The sequence below is a fragment of the Littorina saxatilis genome, linkage group LG6, assembly GCF_037325665.1.
Source record: "Littorina saxatilis isolate snail1 linkage group LG6, US_GU_Lsax_2.0, whole genome shotgun sequence".
Taxonomy (NCBI): Eukaryota; Metazoa; Mollusca; class Gastropoda; order Littorinimorpha; family Littorinidae; genus Littorina; species Littorina saxatilis.
In genome coordinates this window covers 22,285,050-22,302,443 of record NC_090250.1, presented here as the reverse complement: position 1 = coordinate 22,302,443, position 17,394 = coordinate 22,285,050, and the positions used below count along the sequence as shown (strand labels likewise).

Here is a 17,394-nt window from a genome sequence, read left to right as displayed (position 1 = left end):
CCGTAGTAGCAGTGGTCGTAGGCACGAAGCCTGAAACCCCTGCCCCCACAGGACCGCCCTGAACGGGGTCAATTCGCATCCCAACCCCAGCGGGGAGGGAATTCAGAGACCCCGTCATCTCCTCCGATCTCCCCCCCCAGGAGGCCGAAACTACTGTCAAAACAGCAGCAGACGACCCAGCGAGGGAGTTCAGAGGAGGACCCGTGTCCCTCCTGGCTTCCACAGCGGTGGAAACCGAGGAGGGCACAGGAGAGGCACCGGAAAAAGAAAGATTTTAATGCCAACTGCACCCGGTGTTCCCAGGCGGTCACCCATCCAAGTACTAACCGGGCCCGACGTTGCTTAACTTCGGTGGTCGGACGAGAACCGGTGTTTTCAACGTGGTATGGCCGTTGGCTGTCAAAACCTGAGTCTCTCCAGTAGCCCCTAGATCGGATTCACCAACCCCCAAAGAGGGTTGGGAATCGACCTGCCCCCGGATTCGAGCCAGGGGGGAGAAGGAAACCTTCCCCCCAGGCTCGAAACCGGGAGGAGCTGAAGCCTGAGACTGAGGGCCGGACAACGGCGTCGAAGGGGGGGAAGCCTGTTCCACTGAAGGAGAAGGAGAAAGAAGCTTTTTCTTTCCCCTCGAACTTCCCCGAACCTTCGACGGCGCAGCCCCGCCCGAAGTCCCAGGCTCAAGCCCAGCCTGTTTGAGCAAGCTCGCATTGAGCTTGCTCAAACAGGCTTTCTCCGCCCTCCCTCGCCGCAAACGCAAAGCGTTTGGGGAGGGAGAGTCGGAGCGCCGAAAGATCCCCTTCTCCGTGCGTAAAACAAGACGCTGGGCGCCCGGAGAAGGGTTGCCCCCGGCAGACTCTGGTTCCGTAGAACCAGAGCCCAAAACAGGACGAGACATCCTACCTCGCCCTGTACGTACCCTTAAAGACCGAGAATTAACAAAATTCAAAGAAAATTTAGGTCAATACTCAAGTGAATGCGGCGAAACGAGAAGCAGACGACCGGTCACCACGAAGTAGGACGGGAGGCACGCCGAGTCCGCCACACAAAAACGGAGGCACAAGTTGAAGGAAACACAACGTAGCCTCAAGCCAGAAGTGGAATAACACACAATAATCCAACAGGTGATAGTCCACACAGAAAAGGAGCCTCTTAGTCCAAAATAATCCGGGAGCGTAGCAGAAACACAGCCGGTCTGACACGCGCGAAAAAAGAAAGAGGACGCGCCACCTACATCCTGTAAGGGGGAAGCACTCGGACAGTGCTTGGGATCCACGGTGGCGCATGGTTATGGGAGATAATTGTACCCACTCAGCGTTTTGTCCAATTTTTTCGGCCTATAATAGATAATGTGCAAGAATAGTACTGTCGAGGTAAGTGTTATATTGACACACAACAGACGAATTCCGAAAATAACTCTGTCCGATTTGTATTGGTTGTGGGAGAGTGACATTTTCTTGCAGAACGGCAGACAAACAAAAAAGGGACCAATCACCTTCATTGTTTGTCTGCCGTTTTGCAAAAAAAGGTAACCCTACCACAACCCATACAATCTCGACGGAGTTTTTCTGAAAATCCTTTATTGCAGACAGCGATTTAGCCAAAAGAAGAAAAGAAAAGAAACCAACATTTAGGTTTAGTTGGCGGGGTCCCTTCGCCCAGCAGACCCTCCACGTCAGTTTTCTTGGTGGAGAAGACCAGCTCCAGGGATGGCACTTGCAGCAGACACTCCACCCGCGAGATGGGCTGGCAGTTAAACCGAATTGTTGATGGTTCCACCTTGAAAGCAGATCAAACCATGCACGTAAGAGAAGGCATACAAACAAGATAGACTCATTACTTGGTAAAACCAGTGGATAATTAGAGCTTCACAAAATTTAAACAAGAAGGGCAAAGCCCATACGACTCACATGCTTTACACATTTTTCCTACCAAAATACATGTGACCTTGACCCAAGGTCAAGGTCATCCAAGGTCATGCAACACAAAGCTGTTAATTCAAGACATAGGAAGTACAATGGTGCTTATTGGCTCTTTCTACCATGAGATATGGTCACTTTTAGTGGTTCACTACCTTATTTTGGTCACATTTCATAAGGGTCAAAGTGACCTTGACCTTGATCATATGTGACCAAATGTGTCTCATGATGAAAGCATAACATGTGCCCCACATAATTTTTAAGTTTGAAACAGTTATCTTCCATAGTTCAGGGTCAAGGTCACTTCAAAATATGTATACAATCCAACTTTGAAGAGCTCCTGTGACCTTGACCTTGAAGCAAGGTAAACCAAACTGGTATCAAAAGATGGGGCTTACTTTGCCCTATATATCATATATAGGTGAGGTATTGAATCTCAAAAACTTCAGAGAAAATGGGGAAAATGTGAAAAATAGCTGTTTTTTAGGCAACATTTATGGCCCCTGCGACCTTGACCTTGAAGCAAGGTCAAGATGCTATGTATGTTTTTTGGGGCCTTGTCATCATACACCATCTTGCCAAATTTGGTACTGATAGACTGAATAGTGTCCAAGAAATATCCAACGTTAAAGTTTTCCGGACGGACGGACGGACGGACGACTCGGGTGAGTACATAGACTCACTTTTGCTTCGCATGTGAGTCAATGATCACTACCAAAAACAAGTTAGTCATTCCTTAACCCCCCCTCCCCCCCCCCCCCCCCCCCCCCCCACACACACACACACATCTGTTTCCATTTCTACTGGATTCCTGCGATACTTTTGAGCATTAATAATGACGGAAAACTCTGCTGTAAGTCTTTCAAGTTTAAAATTAACGAAATTACTTCCCATGCCACGGGAGGAAATGGGTTAATTTTAGAAACTGCCTTCAGCTTTTGTAGATCTATGACGATGAATTTAGCACAAACCAAAAAATCAACCAGTCCTAATGAGCTGTTATCTCTGATAACGCAGTAATACTTTACCTTGATGTTCACAACGACATCAACAGGGAAGAAGGTCCCACCCATGGGCAGACCCAGTGAAGCCTGGGAAGCGTCCAGGTCAAGATGGAGCATGCTGCCCATGTCCACCGTAGAGGCTGAAAACATTCACACGAATCACCGATCACAGACTTTGCAAATTGTGTGTGCGTGCGACCTTCTAAATGTACAAAGCTGTCACTTGGTCTGCATGTTCCCACCCTGCTGCCATTTCTTCCTGGCTTGTATCTTTTTCTGTACAAAATCTGAAGTATGAAAGTAGAGACTGCAGGTTGAAATGATGAGAATCATTAACATCTGAAGGCAGTACACGTCTGCCACAATAAAAATCTTACAAAACATTTCTGATGACAGAGTACTCGACTCACAGGGGTCGCACTGAAACTGAGTGAATCCTGACAGACATTCAGAGCTGAGCCTGAAGGTAAGCTTACCTTTCTTGTGCTGTGTGGAGGGGGAGATAGGCAGGGGCTCTAAGGCTTGTTCCAGGAAGTTCAGCAAGCACGGGCTGATGATCATTTCCTGCAAATTCCCACAGTAATCCTCAATTAGTCATAGTCACACACACACACACACACACACACACACACACACACACATACACACACACACACACACACACACACAAGTACACACACACACACACACACACACACACACACACACGCACGCGCACACGCACACACACACAGGCATGCACTTTCACACAACACACATGTACCATTGAAAGACACATCACACCACAAACTGCCATTTCAAACCAAACAACATCATGAAAAAAAATCAGAGGTGTCTTTCTGATCAAGAGTCACATCAGATTGTGCTACTCCAAACTTTTTCAATTGTTTCTTTTTTTCCAGATATAATGCAAACCAGATAGTACAAAGTTTAAAACTGCTACCTGTAGCCAGGAATTCTTGTCTAGCTTCAAAAATAAAATTGAAACCAGTCTATAATAAACCAAAAAGCATCTCAGACCTCTGGCAATGTCTGCAGCGACAGCCAGGCATAAAGGTTGGCCTTCTTCACTCCTTTCTTGCCAGCCCCGCCCGTCACAAACACTGTCTCCCCCGCTTCAGCAGTGGACTCTCCCAACTTGCTGCTTTCGTCCTCCTGCGGCCCTTTTCTCAGCAACTTGGCCTGCTCCAACAGGGGGTAGGAGAAGGAGGTGGGGGAGGATGGGGTGAAGACTTCATCCGGCTGCCGATCGGAGCCCACAAAGCTCGAGCTAGCACGAGGCATTCCAAGGTCAGCACTGCTTACACTTACAGGGATGGAATTGCTCGCCTCGAAGAAACTGGTTTTGGAGTTGTAGTGGACCTGAGAAGGAACAAAGAAAAGGTTGCATGAAAGGAGATTTAAAAAGCTGCTAAAGTTGCTGTAAAGATTGGGTACTGCCACTCACCAAACTGTATTGTATTGTGTAAAAAATTCCATCTCACACGGCATAAATAGATCCCTGCGCCTTGAGTCCGAGTCTGGAGATATGCGCGCGATATAAGACTTCATATAACAAACTTACGACAAAAGGGCAAGTAAAATAAATGAAGACGTTCGCGTTCCAAGTTAAAAACAAAATCCAGAAATGAATCCAACCTGGCAACCAGTAGTACCTCAGTTCAAGGGAGGAAACTCACCTTGACATCCACACTGGGCAGGAAGAAGACAGTTGTCTCCCCCTGTTGCTGTGGCGTCTGTTTCTTGCCCATGAGATTTGGTGGCGCGGACTCCATGCGTTTCATCTTTTGTTTGTTCATTGGTGTTGTCTGTGTGGTATTATCCCCAGAAATGTTGCGCTCTCTCTTCCCTTGTTGCCTTTAAAACACAAATAAATCAAATTTGACTAACAGTTCATATTACTTGGGGAAAATCTTCTTTTTTTTAAAATAATAGAAACATGCATACCTTTCAACAAAAATACATGAGTTGATGAGCTAATCAGCTGTGTATTTTGAAACCACAGGCTAGACTCGTGTAAAAAAAATACCCTAAAAAGGGTGGTATTTTTACCTCCCCCCATATTCTGGGATTTTGCACATGTGTCTGTGAAAAAGTGTGCTATGCAAAACAACACATCTGGGTTACAGGACTACAACTACAGTTTCCTCTTTTTTTTAAGAACTCCAAATATGTGGAAGAAAAACTAAGGCCTCAAAAAGAATGGAATCTTAAAATTGAGGTACACTTACAGAGATTCTGAACAGAAAATCTAAAAAATTAATGCAAGGACAAAAAGTGGGAAATCTTAATCAAGGGGTATGTAAAGATGGGTTCCACTGTACACCAACAGCACTGACTCATTTTTTGAACTCCTCCTCTTTGTCTAAAAGTGGGAAATTTTAAATCGAGAGGTTTCTAAAGATGTTTTGACACGAGTGGCTTTTTACGTTTTGACTCATATTTCTTTCGAATACATCACCTCAATTTAACTAATAGGAGTTACCTTACTTACGAGTGCTAGACTGAGAAGCACTCGTAAGTAAGGTAACTCCTATTAGTTAAATTGAGGTGAGTATTCTTAGAAATAGTCATTTTACTTTTAAAAAATACATTTTTTGAACTCCTCCTCTTTGTCTAAAAGTGGGAAATTTTAAATCGAGAGGTTTCTAAAGATGTTTTGACACGAGTGGCTTTTTACGTTTTGACTCATTTTTTGACCTCCTCTTTGTCTAAAAGTGGGACATTTTAAATCGAGAGGTTTCTAAAGATGTTTTGGCACGAGTGGCTTTTTACGTTTTGACTCATTTTTTGACCTCCTCTTTGTCTAAAAGTGGGAAGTCTTAAATCAAGGGATCTCTAAAGGCGGGTTCCACTGTACACCAACATCACTGACTCACTTCTCCTTCTTCATTCATGGGCTGAAACTCCCACGTTCACTCATGTTTTTGCACGAGTGGGGTTTTACATTTTTGACCGTTCTTACCCCACCATTCATACAGCCATATGCCGCTTTTGGGCGAATCACTGACTCACTTTTTGAACTCCTCCTCCTTGGCTTCCTTGGGGTAGAGGATGCACTTCCCGTTGTCGATGAAGACCTTGACGTCCAGCTCAAAGTCGATGTTGGGTTCCAGGATTCCTTTGCCGCCTGAAGAACTCCCGCTGCCCAGGAAGCTGTCGCCCCTGTGCTCCCTAAAAACAGAAACATTTTACTTTATGGATTTTTCTTTCCCTATGATGATGATAATGTTGCTGATCAACATACGTGTAGAATGTTTACCTAATGTGCTCAGCCAAACATTGTTGAAAACTTGGGTGTAAAGCTAATTCAGATCACAGAGGTTCGATTAGGACCAACTGTTTGAACATTATTTGCGTGTGTGCAATTCCCCCACTGGTACAACAGGTGAAGTGAACTCGATGTAAATGCGGAATAATGTGAAGTGTGTGTGTGTGTGTATGTGTATGTGTATGTGTGTGCGTGTGCGTGTGTGTGTGTGTGTGTGTGTGTGTGTGTGTGTGTGTGCGTGCGTGTGTGCGTGCATGCATATGTGCATATGTATGTGCATGTATGCATGCGTTTGTGTGTACACACATGCATGTGTGCAAGCGTGCATGCCTGCATGGGTGTGTGCAAGCATGTGCGTGTGTTTATGTGTACATATACGTGTTTGTGTGTGTGTGTATTTGCATTTCTGTGTGTAGAAGGAAGCATTGAATATCTATTTGCAATACGAGTTGCATTGTCTTGTAGTTGGATTATTCAGTTAATTTCTTTGTTGTTGTTGTTTTGGCTTGCTACTCTCCCTTTCACTTTCTCACTCCCTCCCTTCTGCTGTTGTTCTGCAGCATTTCTTCACTCATAAACAACCCCCCCCCCCCCCCCCCTCCCCCCATCTATCTATCAGATGTATATGCCGAACCACTTACCTCCCTGTCCCTTGACTGGAAAAGGACCGCACCGTCTCTGTCTCTGCGTCGGAAGACAGAGAGGAGGCGGAGTCAGACGACATGATGTCCTGGAGCGACCACGTCTTTTTCAGGCTGCTGTGTCGTGCCGCATCCTGCAGGGAAGCTTCGTCAAAGCTCATGGAGTAAGAGTCTGGGCTTCTGGATAAAGAAAAACAAAACATTAAACACAGTAAGGATAGTAAGAGTTAGGAATAGGGAAAGAACTGTTTTGATAACTTACATTGAAAGAGTCATTTAATTTCAAGGAGCCATTCAAGATCAAGGGGTTCCAACCGTTACCTTTTCGTTATCAAAACTGAGATCATATCTATCTAAATCCCTAGTTACTACATTCACAAAAGCACATCATGGCTTCATTCATTGTTGCAATTGCCTTTCTACATCACATATTAGTCATCTCCCAATTAAAGATTGTTGGCTTGTTAAGTGTGACCACAAACACAAGCTTCAATTAAAACAACTATAACAACTCATCTTAAATCAAACACCTTACTGTCTTTCATTACACCTTTTGCAAGGTTAAAATGAGTATGACTTCGCCTTTATCTGAACGAGTATCCCTGTATTCAGTGAATCAAAGAAAGTTCAGAGAATCCTGTGAGAGCATGGCACAGGTAGCTAACCCCAACTACATGAAAACAATGATCACTCGAACCCACGACAATAATAACATAGAGCACCTTCAATTACACACAAAATCCTTCCAATACCACCTCCCTGTCACAAATCAATAACATAAAGCACCAACAATTACACGCTATATCCTTCCAATACCACCTCCCTGTCACGAATCACAAACAACACCATTTTCCTTACCCTGGAGGAGTGTACGTAGAGTGCCGAGTATCTCCAAACTGAACGCGTGAAGCGCCTGTATGTGATTCCTTTGTCGATCTGGAGCCCGCTCGTGATCTGTCCAGCGTCTGAGACCGCAGCTGCACCGAGTCTCTCTGAGATCTACAGAACACACGATACTCTGTGTTCTCACAATGGAAGCAAATAATGTGTGATATAAGCAGATGTGCTCACAAAAATACCTTAATCTACACCTTCAAAGATGTCTGCACCATTTACACAGAGAAAAAAAGGAATACAGATCTAACAGGAATCTAGGAAAATATTATAGAATTATTCTCTCTCTCTCTCTCTCTCTCTCTCTCTCTCTCTCTCTCTCTCTCTCTCTCTCTCTCTCTCTCTCTCTCTCTCTCTCTCTCTCTCTCTCTCTCTCTCTCTCTCTCTCTCTCTCTCTCTCTCTCTCTCTCTCTCTCTCTCTCTCTCTCTCTCTCTCTCTCTCTCTCTCTCTCTCTCTCTCTCTCTGTGCACATCTGAACTTCCACAAAAAGAGACAAACATAGATATGCATGCGCACACACACACACACGCATACATGCACACACACACACACACACCTACACACGCACGCATGCACACATGCACCTACACGCACACCTACACACACTGACACACAGAGCCAAGAGACAAATCAACCATATCAAAACAGTCAAGACTCATTAGCTTTCACTATTCACAACCACCATGTAATTCCTCACCCTTCTCTTCGTCGACCTCCGTATGACCTTGATCTTAAGTGGGCTGGCCTGGAGCCAAGCCCAAGCTTGTCTCGTATCACAGAGGCCTAAAAGTAAAAAATAACAAAAATAAAAAATTGCTAATAACCGTCCACTAACTTGTAACACTTAAGGGCATACTCAGTCCTTCTTATGTTAAAGCTCACCATCTCAGATCTGGCCAGGGTTTTACATGGGGTAAGTCCCAACCCCCTTAACTTAGACACAACAAAAATTAACACCTGTGCAGGATAAGAAGTTTGTGATGATTACATTTTGTAACTCAGACAATCGCATTTGTGTCATTTTTTTTTATCTTCAAAATTCCTTCAAGAAAAATTGCAAGTCTGCACAGGAGGTTAGGGTCCGGTTGACCGTATCTTGTTTGACCGTACTATTGATGTAGCCGTGGTCCAGATAACTGTGACGGTAACCGAAGCGTTGTATCGTTTGACCGTATTGGAAAGTCTCGTTTGACCGTATGCTTTTACCTGATTGTGCGTGTGTGTGTTTGTGCGTGTGTGTGTTTGTGTGCGTGCGTGTGCATGTGTGTGTGGGTGTGTGTGTGTGTGTGTGTGTGTGTGTGTGTGTGTGTGTGTGTGTGTGTGTGTGTGTGTGTGTGAATGGCAAAACTAAACAGAAAAGAGAAAAAAGTAGCATGCTCTTTCAATTCACGTGACTTCATTGTGACATTGATTAGCATGGCAAATTGATTTTCTTATTCAATTGACAAACACATTTTATCTCTGTGTGTGTATCCATATATGTACTATTTGTTATTAGCGAATACACCTGCCATCTAACGAAAGGGAGAAAGGTGGGTTTGTGTGTGTGTGTGTGTGTGTGTGTGTGTGTGTGTGTGTGTGTGTGTGTGTGTGTGTGTGTGTGTGTGTGTGTGTGTGTGTGTGCATGCGTGCGTGCGTGCATGCGTGCGTGCGTGCGTGCGTGCGTGCGTTTGTGTGTATGTGCAATGATCGGCATGCACAAATGAAAAACAACCAAACATGAACAAATACGGTCAAACGGCACTTCGAGTCCGTTCCACTGAATGAATACCGTCAAACGAGATACGGTCAAACAAGATTCGGTCAAACGAGATACGGTTAACCGGGAGTAGCCACGCTTTTGATTGTTGGTATGTGTCCACGTGAAAGGATGCTCATATTCCATGTGAAAGCTTGAACAGATCTGTGGTAGTAAACATGATTGTGTACGCAGGAAGGGCATCACCTTTAACTGCACATTCAGTTCACATTATAGTCACTCTGTCTATAAACTTCTCTCATTTGACTAAAAACAAACAGAACTAGAAAAGAATGTTATATCCACATTCAGGGAAAAGAAGTAGTAGCTTTTACTTGGGGGTGAAAAACACGGAGACATGTGATACAAAAAATAAATGAGAAAGAGAATGATTATGCAGGGGTATACATTATTTTCACAAAAAAATACTACATGTAGGCCCTACCTGTATTTTTCAAAAATCATATAAATCACACAAAAGAATGCCAAACTTACAAATATATTACTACATCACATAAGTGTTTGTTGAGCAGATATAAAATTCATGAAATACTAAAACCAAAATAAATAAATGCAGAAGATGCACCGCAAATGAGAAAAAATGTGTAACCATGCATGGGCAGTGATACCATTGAGTCAGATGCCTCAGCAAATTGCCAAAAACAACATTTCAAAAAAGAAAGAAATAATGCCCCTGGAAAAAAAGAAATCATAAAATTCAAACCATGTGTGTGTGTTTTAGTTTTTAGCAAACAAATTGAAACATACTGCAAAATGTTTGTGCTTGATCTATTTCTATAACCACACTGTAAAAGTTGTATTCTCACACAGTGACCAACACACAAAAAGTAGAAATGTTTGTGTTCAAATAAGTGTGAATCACAGAATTCAGATAATGGTGCAAACACCAAAACTAGGCAACAACCAAAAAAAGTGTGCATTCAGAAATAACAGAAGCAAACACCCAATCTTAGATACTACTCGTATACAGGAGAAGGACTGAACATAAATCCCATTAACACAATATACATAGCAGATCACTATGAAATGTTCTACAACAGATGATTGTAAGTATGAGTGCGTAGCTGACTACTGCTGAAACATCAAGTCATGTACAGTGTACTTTCATAAACGTCTGTGCTGTATCATGGAAAACTGACTATTTTTTCTAAACAAAACAACAACAAAAACTTAAAGTGGAATCCTCAGTCAACCACAAGCTCAGTTCATGCAGCTCCAAAGACTGATCAAGGCTTCCACATTAGACAACATTTGGATCTAATTCTGTTGGGTTCATTTGTATGGGTTGTGAAAGACTGAATACTAGCTCTTGCTTTTATTGAGGCAAACTTTCCTGTGTGACATTATAGGCCTGTCACGATAGCGAGGGACATATCTGAAACATGTGGACAAGAAGCATGTGTCGAAAGTTTGCCTCACTGAAAGCAAGAGTATAATCCCTCTTTCACAAGCCATACAAACCCGACAGTTATTTCCCGAGTTTGTCTATTGCAACACAGATCTAATGAGCCATGTGTACAATCTGTATGTTTCTAGGTCCTAGCATTTGTTTGTTTGTTTGTTCGCTCATGGGCTGAAACTCCCACGGCTTTTACGTGTATGACCGTTTTTACCCCGCCATTTAGGCAGCCATACGCCGCTTTCGGAGGAAGCATGCTGGGTATTTTCGTGTTTCTATAACCCACCGAACTCTGACATGGATTACAGGATCTTTTTCGTGCGCACTTGGTCTTGTGCTTGCGTGTACACACGGGGGTGTTCGGACACCGAGGAGAGTCTGCACACAAAGTTGACTCTGAGAAATAAATCTCTCGCCGAACGTGGGGACGAACTCACACTGACAGCGGCCAACTGGATACAAATCCAGCGCGCTACCGACTGAGCTACATCCCCGCCCGGTCCTAGCATTAAGTTAAGAAATTGACTGTGAAAAGCCTAGCGACTAAACTGGGAAGCTTAAAAATCCTGCCAATTTTATTAGTCTGACAGTTGCATTAGGCCAAACAAAAATATATCAAGTTGGTTTAGGGTAACATGACAGAAAATAATAGGGTTGGTAGGTCGGCTTTAAGTCTCAGTGTGGTTTGCACTGGTTGTTTTTGGTGAAAAAAGAGGGTCAGTCGGGTTACCCTAAACCAACATATATTTTTATTTGGCCTTAGAACAACAGTTATCTGAATATATTTTAAGCGACAAACCTTCATGTTTCAACCTCTACTGATACTGTGAATCTAAAGCCACGGACCAAGCGGTATCCTATAAAAACTATAAATAGCAACTACAGATTTGCAATGGCCTAAGGGTGTCCGTTCATGAGAGGGACTGCTGTACATATCAAAAGCCTTGTTAATAATTTCAACTGCTGTTACTTAAGCTTATACAGTATCTTTCAAGCTGCTGTAGGTGAATTTTTGCTTTGCAGACACGAACATCTGCCTCGAAATAAAAGCAAATCGGTATTGAAAGGCATAAAAAGCATTTTGCACAGACAGTTAACTACAGGGCAAGCCAAAACACCAGTCCGTTCTTTGCAAGAAGCCTGGTTTTTCTTTGAACTTGAATGTTAGCTTCTAGTATTATTGTCTTCACATTGAAGACTAGCTCCAGCAAGAGTGACACAATCAAGAAGGTTTACAAAATTACACAGAATGAGAGATCAGTAGTCAAGTGGAGATTTTTGCTGCCGCACACAAAAGAAAAGTGTGTGAAGTACACCAGGTACACACAGAAGAGAGTGGCCATTAATAAAAACTAGTGTTTTGTTTACCAGGAAGTGCCTCGACGTTACTTCGTCCATGTGCTGAAGTCAAAAGTCAAAACGGTCAAGTTCAAGCCTGTCGTACATACATGTCATATCGTCGGTGTCCTGGTATTTTGGCGTAACTATACATTCTTGGAAATTTTGATGTTTTTGTGCTTTAGACTAAGTAACTCATTCTCAATAAAAAAAACATTCTCTAAAATACGATGGACATTATGTGATTTAACATTCTTTTATCTTTCTATCCATACCAGTTACAAATATTAACACTATTTCATAATATAAATAATCAGTTTTGGCCTTCTGCTAAAAAGCTGTCTAAAAATGAGTTACGACAAAATTCCATGACGACGTCAATATTCCCTCCTCTGTCCCCACAGTCCCTTTTCTTTGTTTGCCGTTTACAAACTGCAGGTGACGCTACTTACAGTATCATATTCCTTTTTACATACTGAGTACATTTTCATGCAATTAACAACGAAAAGCAACACATGCTTAGCTCAGAAATTAAACTCATGTCAACTTTTTTTTCAGAATATGAAACTCATACTCCAGAGAAATAATGAATAAAAGAATTTAAAAAAATGGTTCATCTAAAAATAAACTGACAGCAACACATGCTTTGCTCAGCAATTAAGCACATGTCAGCTTGAAAAAAAAAAGGCAAAACTCATATATTTTAGAGAATGAAAAAAGACAGAAAAAAACAATTTAAAAATAAACTGAACATTAATTTAACAGCGTCTTTCCGACACTGTACCTGCGGGCTGCCGATGCTAGGTGACTGAAATTAGTGTTGTAATAATGACGATGAAACTATGTCACATAGATTCTTGTCAGACATTTACAATACACAGCTCTCGATCATTCAAATAACTTCTCTGGTAAAAGCAACTAAAGTTAAAACCTTTACAAATACATGTATAACCAAAACATGTCTTTCAAAGAGTGAAGGTAAATTTGCACACCTGTGCACTAAAAATGTTGAGGGAAACAGTCAATTAATACAGAGAGTTTTACATCGAAGGATTTTAAAACAGAGGCCTTCACTGTACCAGATAAAACACAGCTTGAAGCAGCTGTGCAACTGTATTTATAAGCACAAAGACATGCTATTAAATCACCAAACTTGTACTCTTCATTAGTACAACATTCAAAACTCTGTGTAGCTATACATCCACAAAAATGTTACAAAATAATAGCCACAAAAATATCGGCATGATATCAAATATAAGAGGGAATCAAAAACATAACACCCAATGAATGTGCTACCGCCTGGACCTCAGAAGGTCTTCAAGACGCATTCTATCATGATATAAAATATAGGAGAAACACCAAATCTCTGCCCTTACCCTGTCACTCTGCCTCTTGAGTCTGTTGAGGACGTCCCGTCGGAAGTCGTGAAACAACATGTTCTGCAGCTCTTCAAGGCGTCTCTTCTCTGCCTCAATGGTTGACTCGCTGGCGCCAAGTTGTCTGTACAATCGCAAAAAGTGAAAGTATTAAATGTTGTGTTAAAAGACTAACACATTTGTAATGTGTGGAAAATGTCCTGAAAAGCAATCCTCAAAGGCCCATACCTTCTCGTATCATAAGCGATCATGACTCAGCATCATCATAGATCTGTCCAGGCTTTTACATGCATGTAAAGGGGAACCAGGCTCAAGGACCCAACTCAAGGAAAGTTTTAGCTTAAAATTCAAGCACATGTAAACAACTCCTTGACCGACTCTGTGAGAGATTGCTAAATTCACTCACTCAATCACACACCCACTCCGGCTCGTCAGAAACTCAGGTGGCTGACTACACCTAAAACACACACACACACCTGGGGAGCGTGACTCTTGTTGCCATCAACTTTCCACTGAGAGAAAGCAACTGAAATTTTCCAACAACGTGATAACAAAGTATAAAGCATGATTTACAGTGAAACCCCCTTTTAAGATTACCCTTGTTAAGACTCCCTCCCTTTTAAGTAGACCACCCTTGTTAAGACTCCCTCCCTTTTAAGACAATTTTCTCACATTTTCAGTTCAAAACCAAGGTAAATTCACCCCCATTTTAAGATTTCCTCCTTTTTCAGGCCTCATTTATTTCAGATTTTGTGAGGTCTTAACAGACGCGTTCCACTGTACCTCCACAATGCCAAAGAAGACTCACTTGAGATCCTGCACCACTTTGGCTTGCTCGTTCATCTGATGCTCAATGTGCCGCGCTCTCTCCTTGGGGTCCACGTCATGGCTGAACACAATCTCTGGCAGAATGTCATCCACTAGGCTGGTCCTGCGCGACGCAAACTCTGGCTGCAAAGCAGATAGCACAGGCAAAGGTAAAGTCAGGACACAAGGTGGGTTTTTTTGTGTGTTTTTTGTTTTCACAAGGTATTTTACACAGGGGCAATATTCAGATTTAGCCTTGTGTGAAGTTCACCAGTCACACTAAGTGAATCTCAAAATAATGTTTGTTCTTCTTTTAGAGTGGGATGTCATTTTCACGGGGCTAAATTAAGATTTGAGAGTATGTCCATACAGGTAACACCCATGTATCCCCCCCCATGGCATTGAAAGTAACTCCATCAAATTAAAACTTGAAAAAAATCGTTGCAAAGTAACTGCTGCAAGTTTTCCTTGATCATAAATGTTGAAACATCGCACGAAGCCAGTAGAAATGGAAACAGATATGTGTCTTAGGTATTCTTCTTCTTCTTCTGCGTTCGTGGGCTGAAACTCCCCCGTACACTCGTGTTTTTTGCACGAGTGGAATTTTACGTGTATGACCGTTTTTACCCCGCCATTAAGGCAGCCATACGCCGCTTTCGGAGGAAGCATGCTGGATATTTTCGTGTTTCTATAACCCACCGAACTCTGACATGGATTACAGGATCTTTTTCGTGCGCACTTGGTCTTGTGCTTGCGTGTACACACGAAGGGGGATAAGCCACTAGCAGGTCTGCACATTAGTTGACCTGGGAGATCGGAAAAATCTCCACACTTAACCCACCAGGCAGCCGCGACCGGGATTCAAACCCTCGACCTTCTGATTAAGAGGCCGACGTCTTACCACCCCGCCACAGCGCCCGTCGTCTTAGGTATCACTGTGTACAGCGAGTGGGTGTTTCAGGGGAGCTTGAGCGGGCTAAACTCAGAAAACACAAAGAGCAAGACGATTTAGTCCTAAGAATATACACTCACATCGTACCATTTATCTCACATCAGTGTCGGTAGCCTCATTATAAAAATCGCCCAAATCTCAGTGTCTGTAGTGTCTTTATCAAAATCGTCCAATCTCACCTCAGTGTCGGTAGCTTCATTATCATAATCATCAAAGTCCACAGCATCGTTCTCATCCGAGCTGTAGGCCTGCGCCTCCTCAAGGTCACCGGTGATGGCAGTCAGCGTATGACCCAGGGAGGTCAACTGTTTGCCGATGTTGGTGTCCAGGTGAACGTCAATGCCCTGCATCTCCCACGACACGTTCAGAATCCACTTAGCATTGCCTTGCGGGTCTGAACAAACGATAAACAAAATTTGAGACTAAAATTTCAACAAAAATTAAAATCTTTAAATGGAAGGTTATAACACTGTTCAGTGCACACCTTCACTTTCCTATTGTTTCTTGCTAACATGCCTTGTTGCATCGTCTGACTCACCTTATTCTCAATGAATTATGATGATATAATCAGTAGCACGAATTATCATGATATACCTTTACTTTTTAGTGCTTGCAAGTTTTAAGTGATTATTGTACATGCCATCCACTTTTCCTCAGTAAATATCTAGGCGGCCAGATCGCCTTCTGAAAAGGCAGAGATAAAGAAAGATGCTATACACTGTGGTTCATCCCTCACAAGACCTTTGAGTCAATAAACTAAAACACCTTGAAACTCTAAACTAAAACAATTTACGCTAAGCAATATCAAAATCTTTTGTTAACCTGTTGGCCTGAAACTAAAAGATCAACTCTGAAAACCTTGGATCAGTCATCACCGACTGGTAAGGCTTGGCTAGCCGAAAAACCCGAAGACCGAGACAGATTGTATTTTGTCTTTGCAAAGCATGCAAACATGGGTCTGATTTTCTTTAATTTTGAGCCCATTTACAGAGTAAATATGCCATATCTATATGTTTTACTCAAAATTTGACGAAATGTAACAAAAAGAAAACATATCGTCGTCGTCGTCCTGGAATTTTGGCGTAACTTGATTCTTGGTGATTTTGATGTTTTTGTGCTTTAGACTAAGTAAATTATTCTCCATGAGAACTTTGCTCTAAAATACGATAGACAATCATGAAAATTTATAATAATTTTCTTATTTATTTATACTTACCAACACAATGTTATTTTGCATATAACCCCTTAACTACCGAAAGGAAAACGAAAGTGAAACTAGAGTTATACCCCAGAGTGACCGCCCTTACCGGATGTCGCTAGTAGCGCTTGGCGCCAAAGCTGAGTCATCCGATCACGCGGGACATCTGATCACGCGGGCGCGTCACCTTCACTTCACCCTTTTTCGCTGACGTGTTAACACCGTCTGCGTTTTTCTACTTACCGATTGGATTTAATTCGTCTGTGATTGTTATATGCCTTTGTGGTGCTTTTTCTTCTTGGAATAAAAAAAATAAAAAAAATAAAACAGAAGAAGAAGTTCATTGTGCTGTTGTGCCACGGTTCCTTTCCAATCAGTTTTGTCCTTCTGCTAATAAGCTGTCTCTCATGAGTTACGCCAAAATTCCAGGACAACGTCAATATTCTTTGTTCACTTACCAGAGGCCTGCTTGTTGATGGTGCGAGAACACACCTCGTAGGTACCAGCCGGCACAGTGCACAGGTTCATCTTGGACTCTGTGTTGTTGGGCTTCCAGTCATCCCATGATGTCTCAAAGTCATTGGCAAACCGAAGGCAAAACCCTAAAAGAAACAATGCATACACTATATGTGATAATTAAGTCAAGAGCCTGTTGTTGTTTTTCTACCTCCCCTGTGAATCAAGTATGTTTCAGACTGAAATGATGAGTTTCTTGAAATCAATCATTTGCAAGAAAGAAAGAAAGAAAGAAAGAAAGAAAGAAAGAAAGAAAGAAAGAAAGAAAGAAAGAAAGAAAGAAAGAAAGAAAGAAAGAAAGAAAGAAAGAAAGACAGAAAGA

General features: G+C 42.4%; 1 protein-coding gene and 1 non-coding gene across 2 annotated transcripts in view; both read right to left on the bottom strand.

The window, feature by feature from the left end:
• Positions 1-278: 278 nt before the first annotated feature.
• LOC138969719 (5S ribosomal RNA) lies at positions 279-397 on the bottom strand. Its single transcript, XR_011456519.1, has one exon. It is a non-coding gene; the product is annotated as a 5S ribosomal RNA (ribosomal RNA).
• Positions 398-1,625: 1,228 nt separating this feature from the next.
• The window catches only part of LOC138968769 (bridge-like lipid transfer protein family member 1), a gene marked incomplete at its 3' end in the record, with an annotated part of 77,714 nt that continues 61,945 nt past the window's right edge, over positions 1,626-17,394 (bottom strand). Inside the window, 14 exon segments of the mRNA XM_070341413.1 lie at positions 1,626-1,776; positions 2,945-3,060; positions 3,397-3,484; positions 3,941-4,282; positions 4,600-4,777; positions 5,936-6,094; positions 6,833-7,012; positions 7,691-7,831; positions 8,425-8,510; positions 12,254-12,286; positions 13,600-13,723; positions 14,408-14,550; positions 15,538-15,752; positions 17,015-17,158. Coding sequence (XP_070197514.1) covers positions 1,626-1,776; positions 2,945-3,060; positions 3,397-3,484; positions 3,941-4,282; positions 4,600-4,777; positions 5,936-6,094; positions 6,833-7,012; positions 7,691-7,831; positions 8,425-8,510; positions 12,254-12,286; positions 13,600-13,723; positions 14,408-14,550; positions 15,538-15,752; positions 17,015-17,158 — 2,100 coding nt within the window.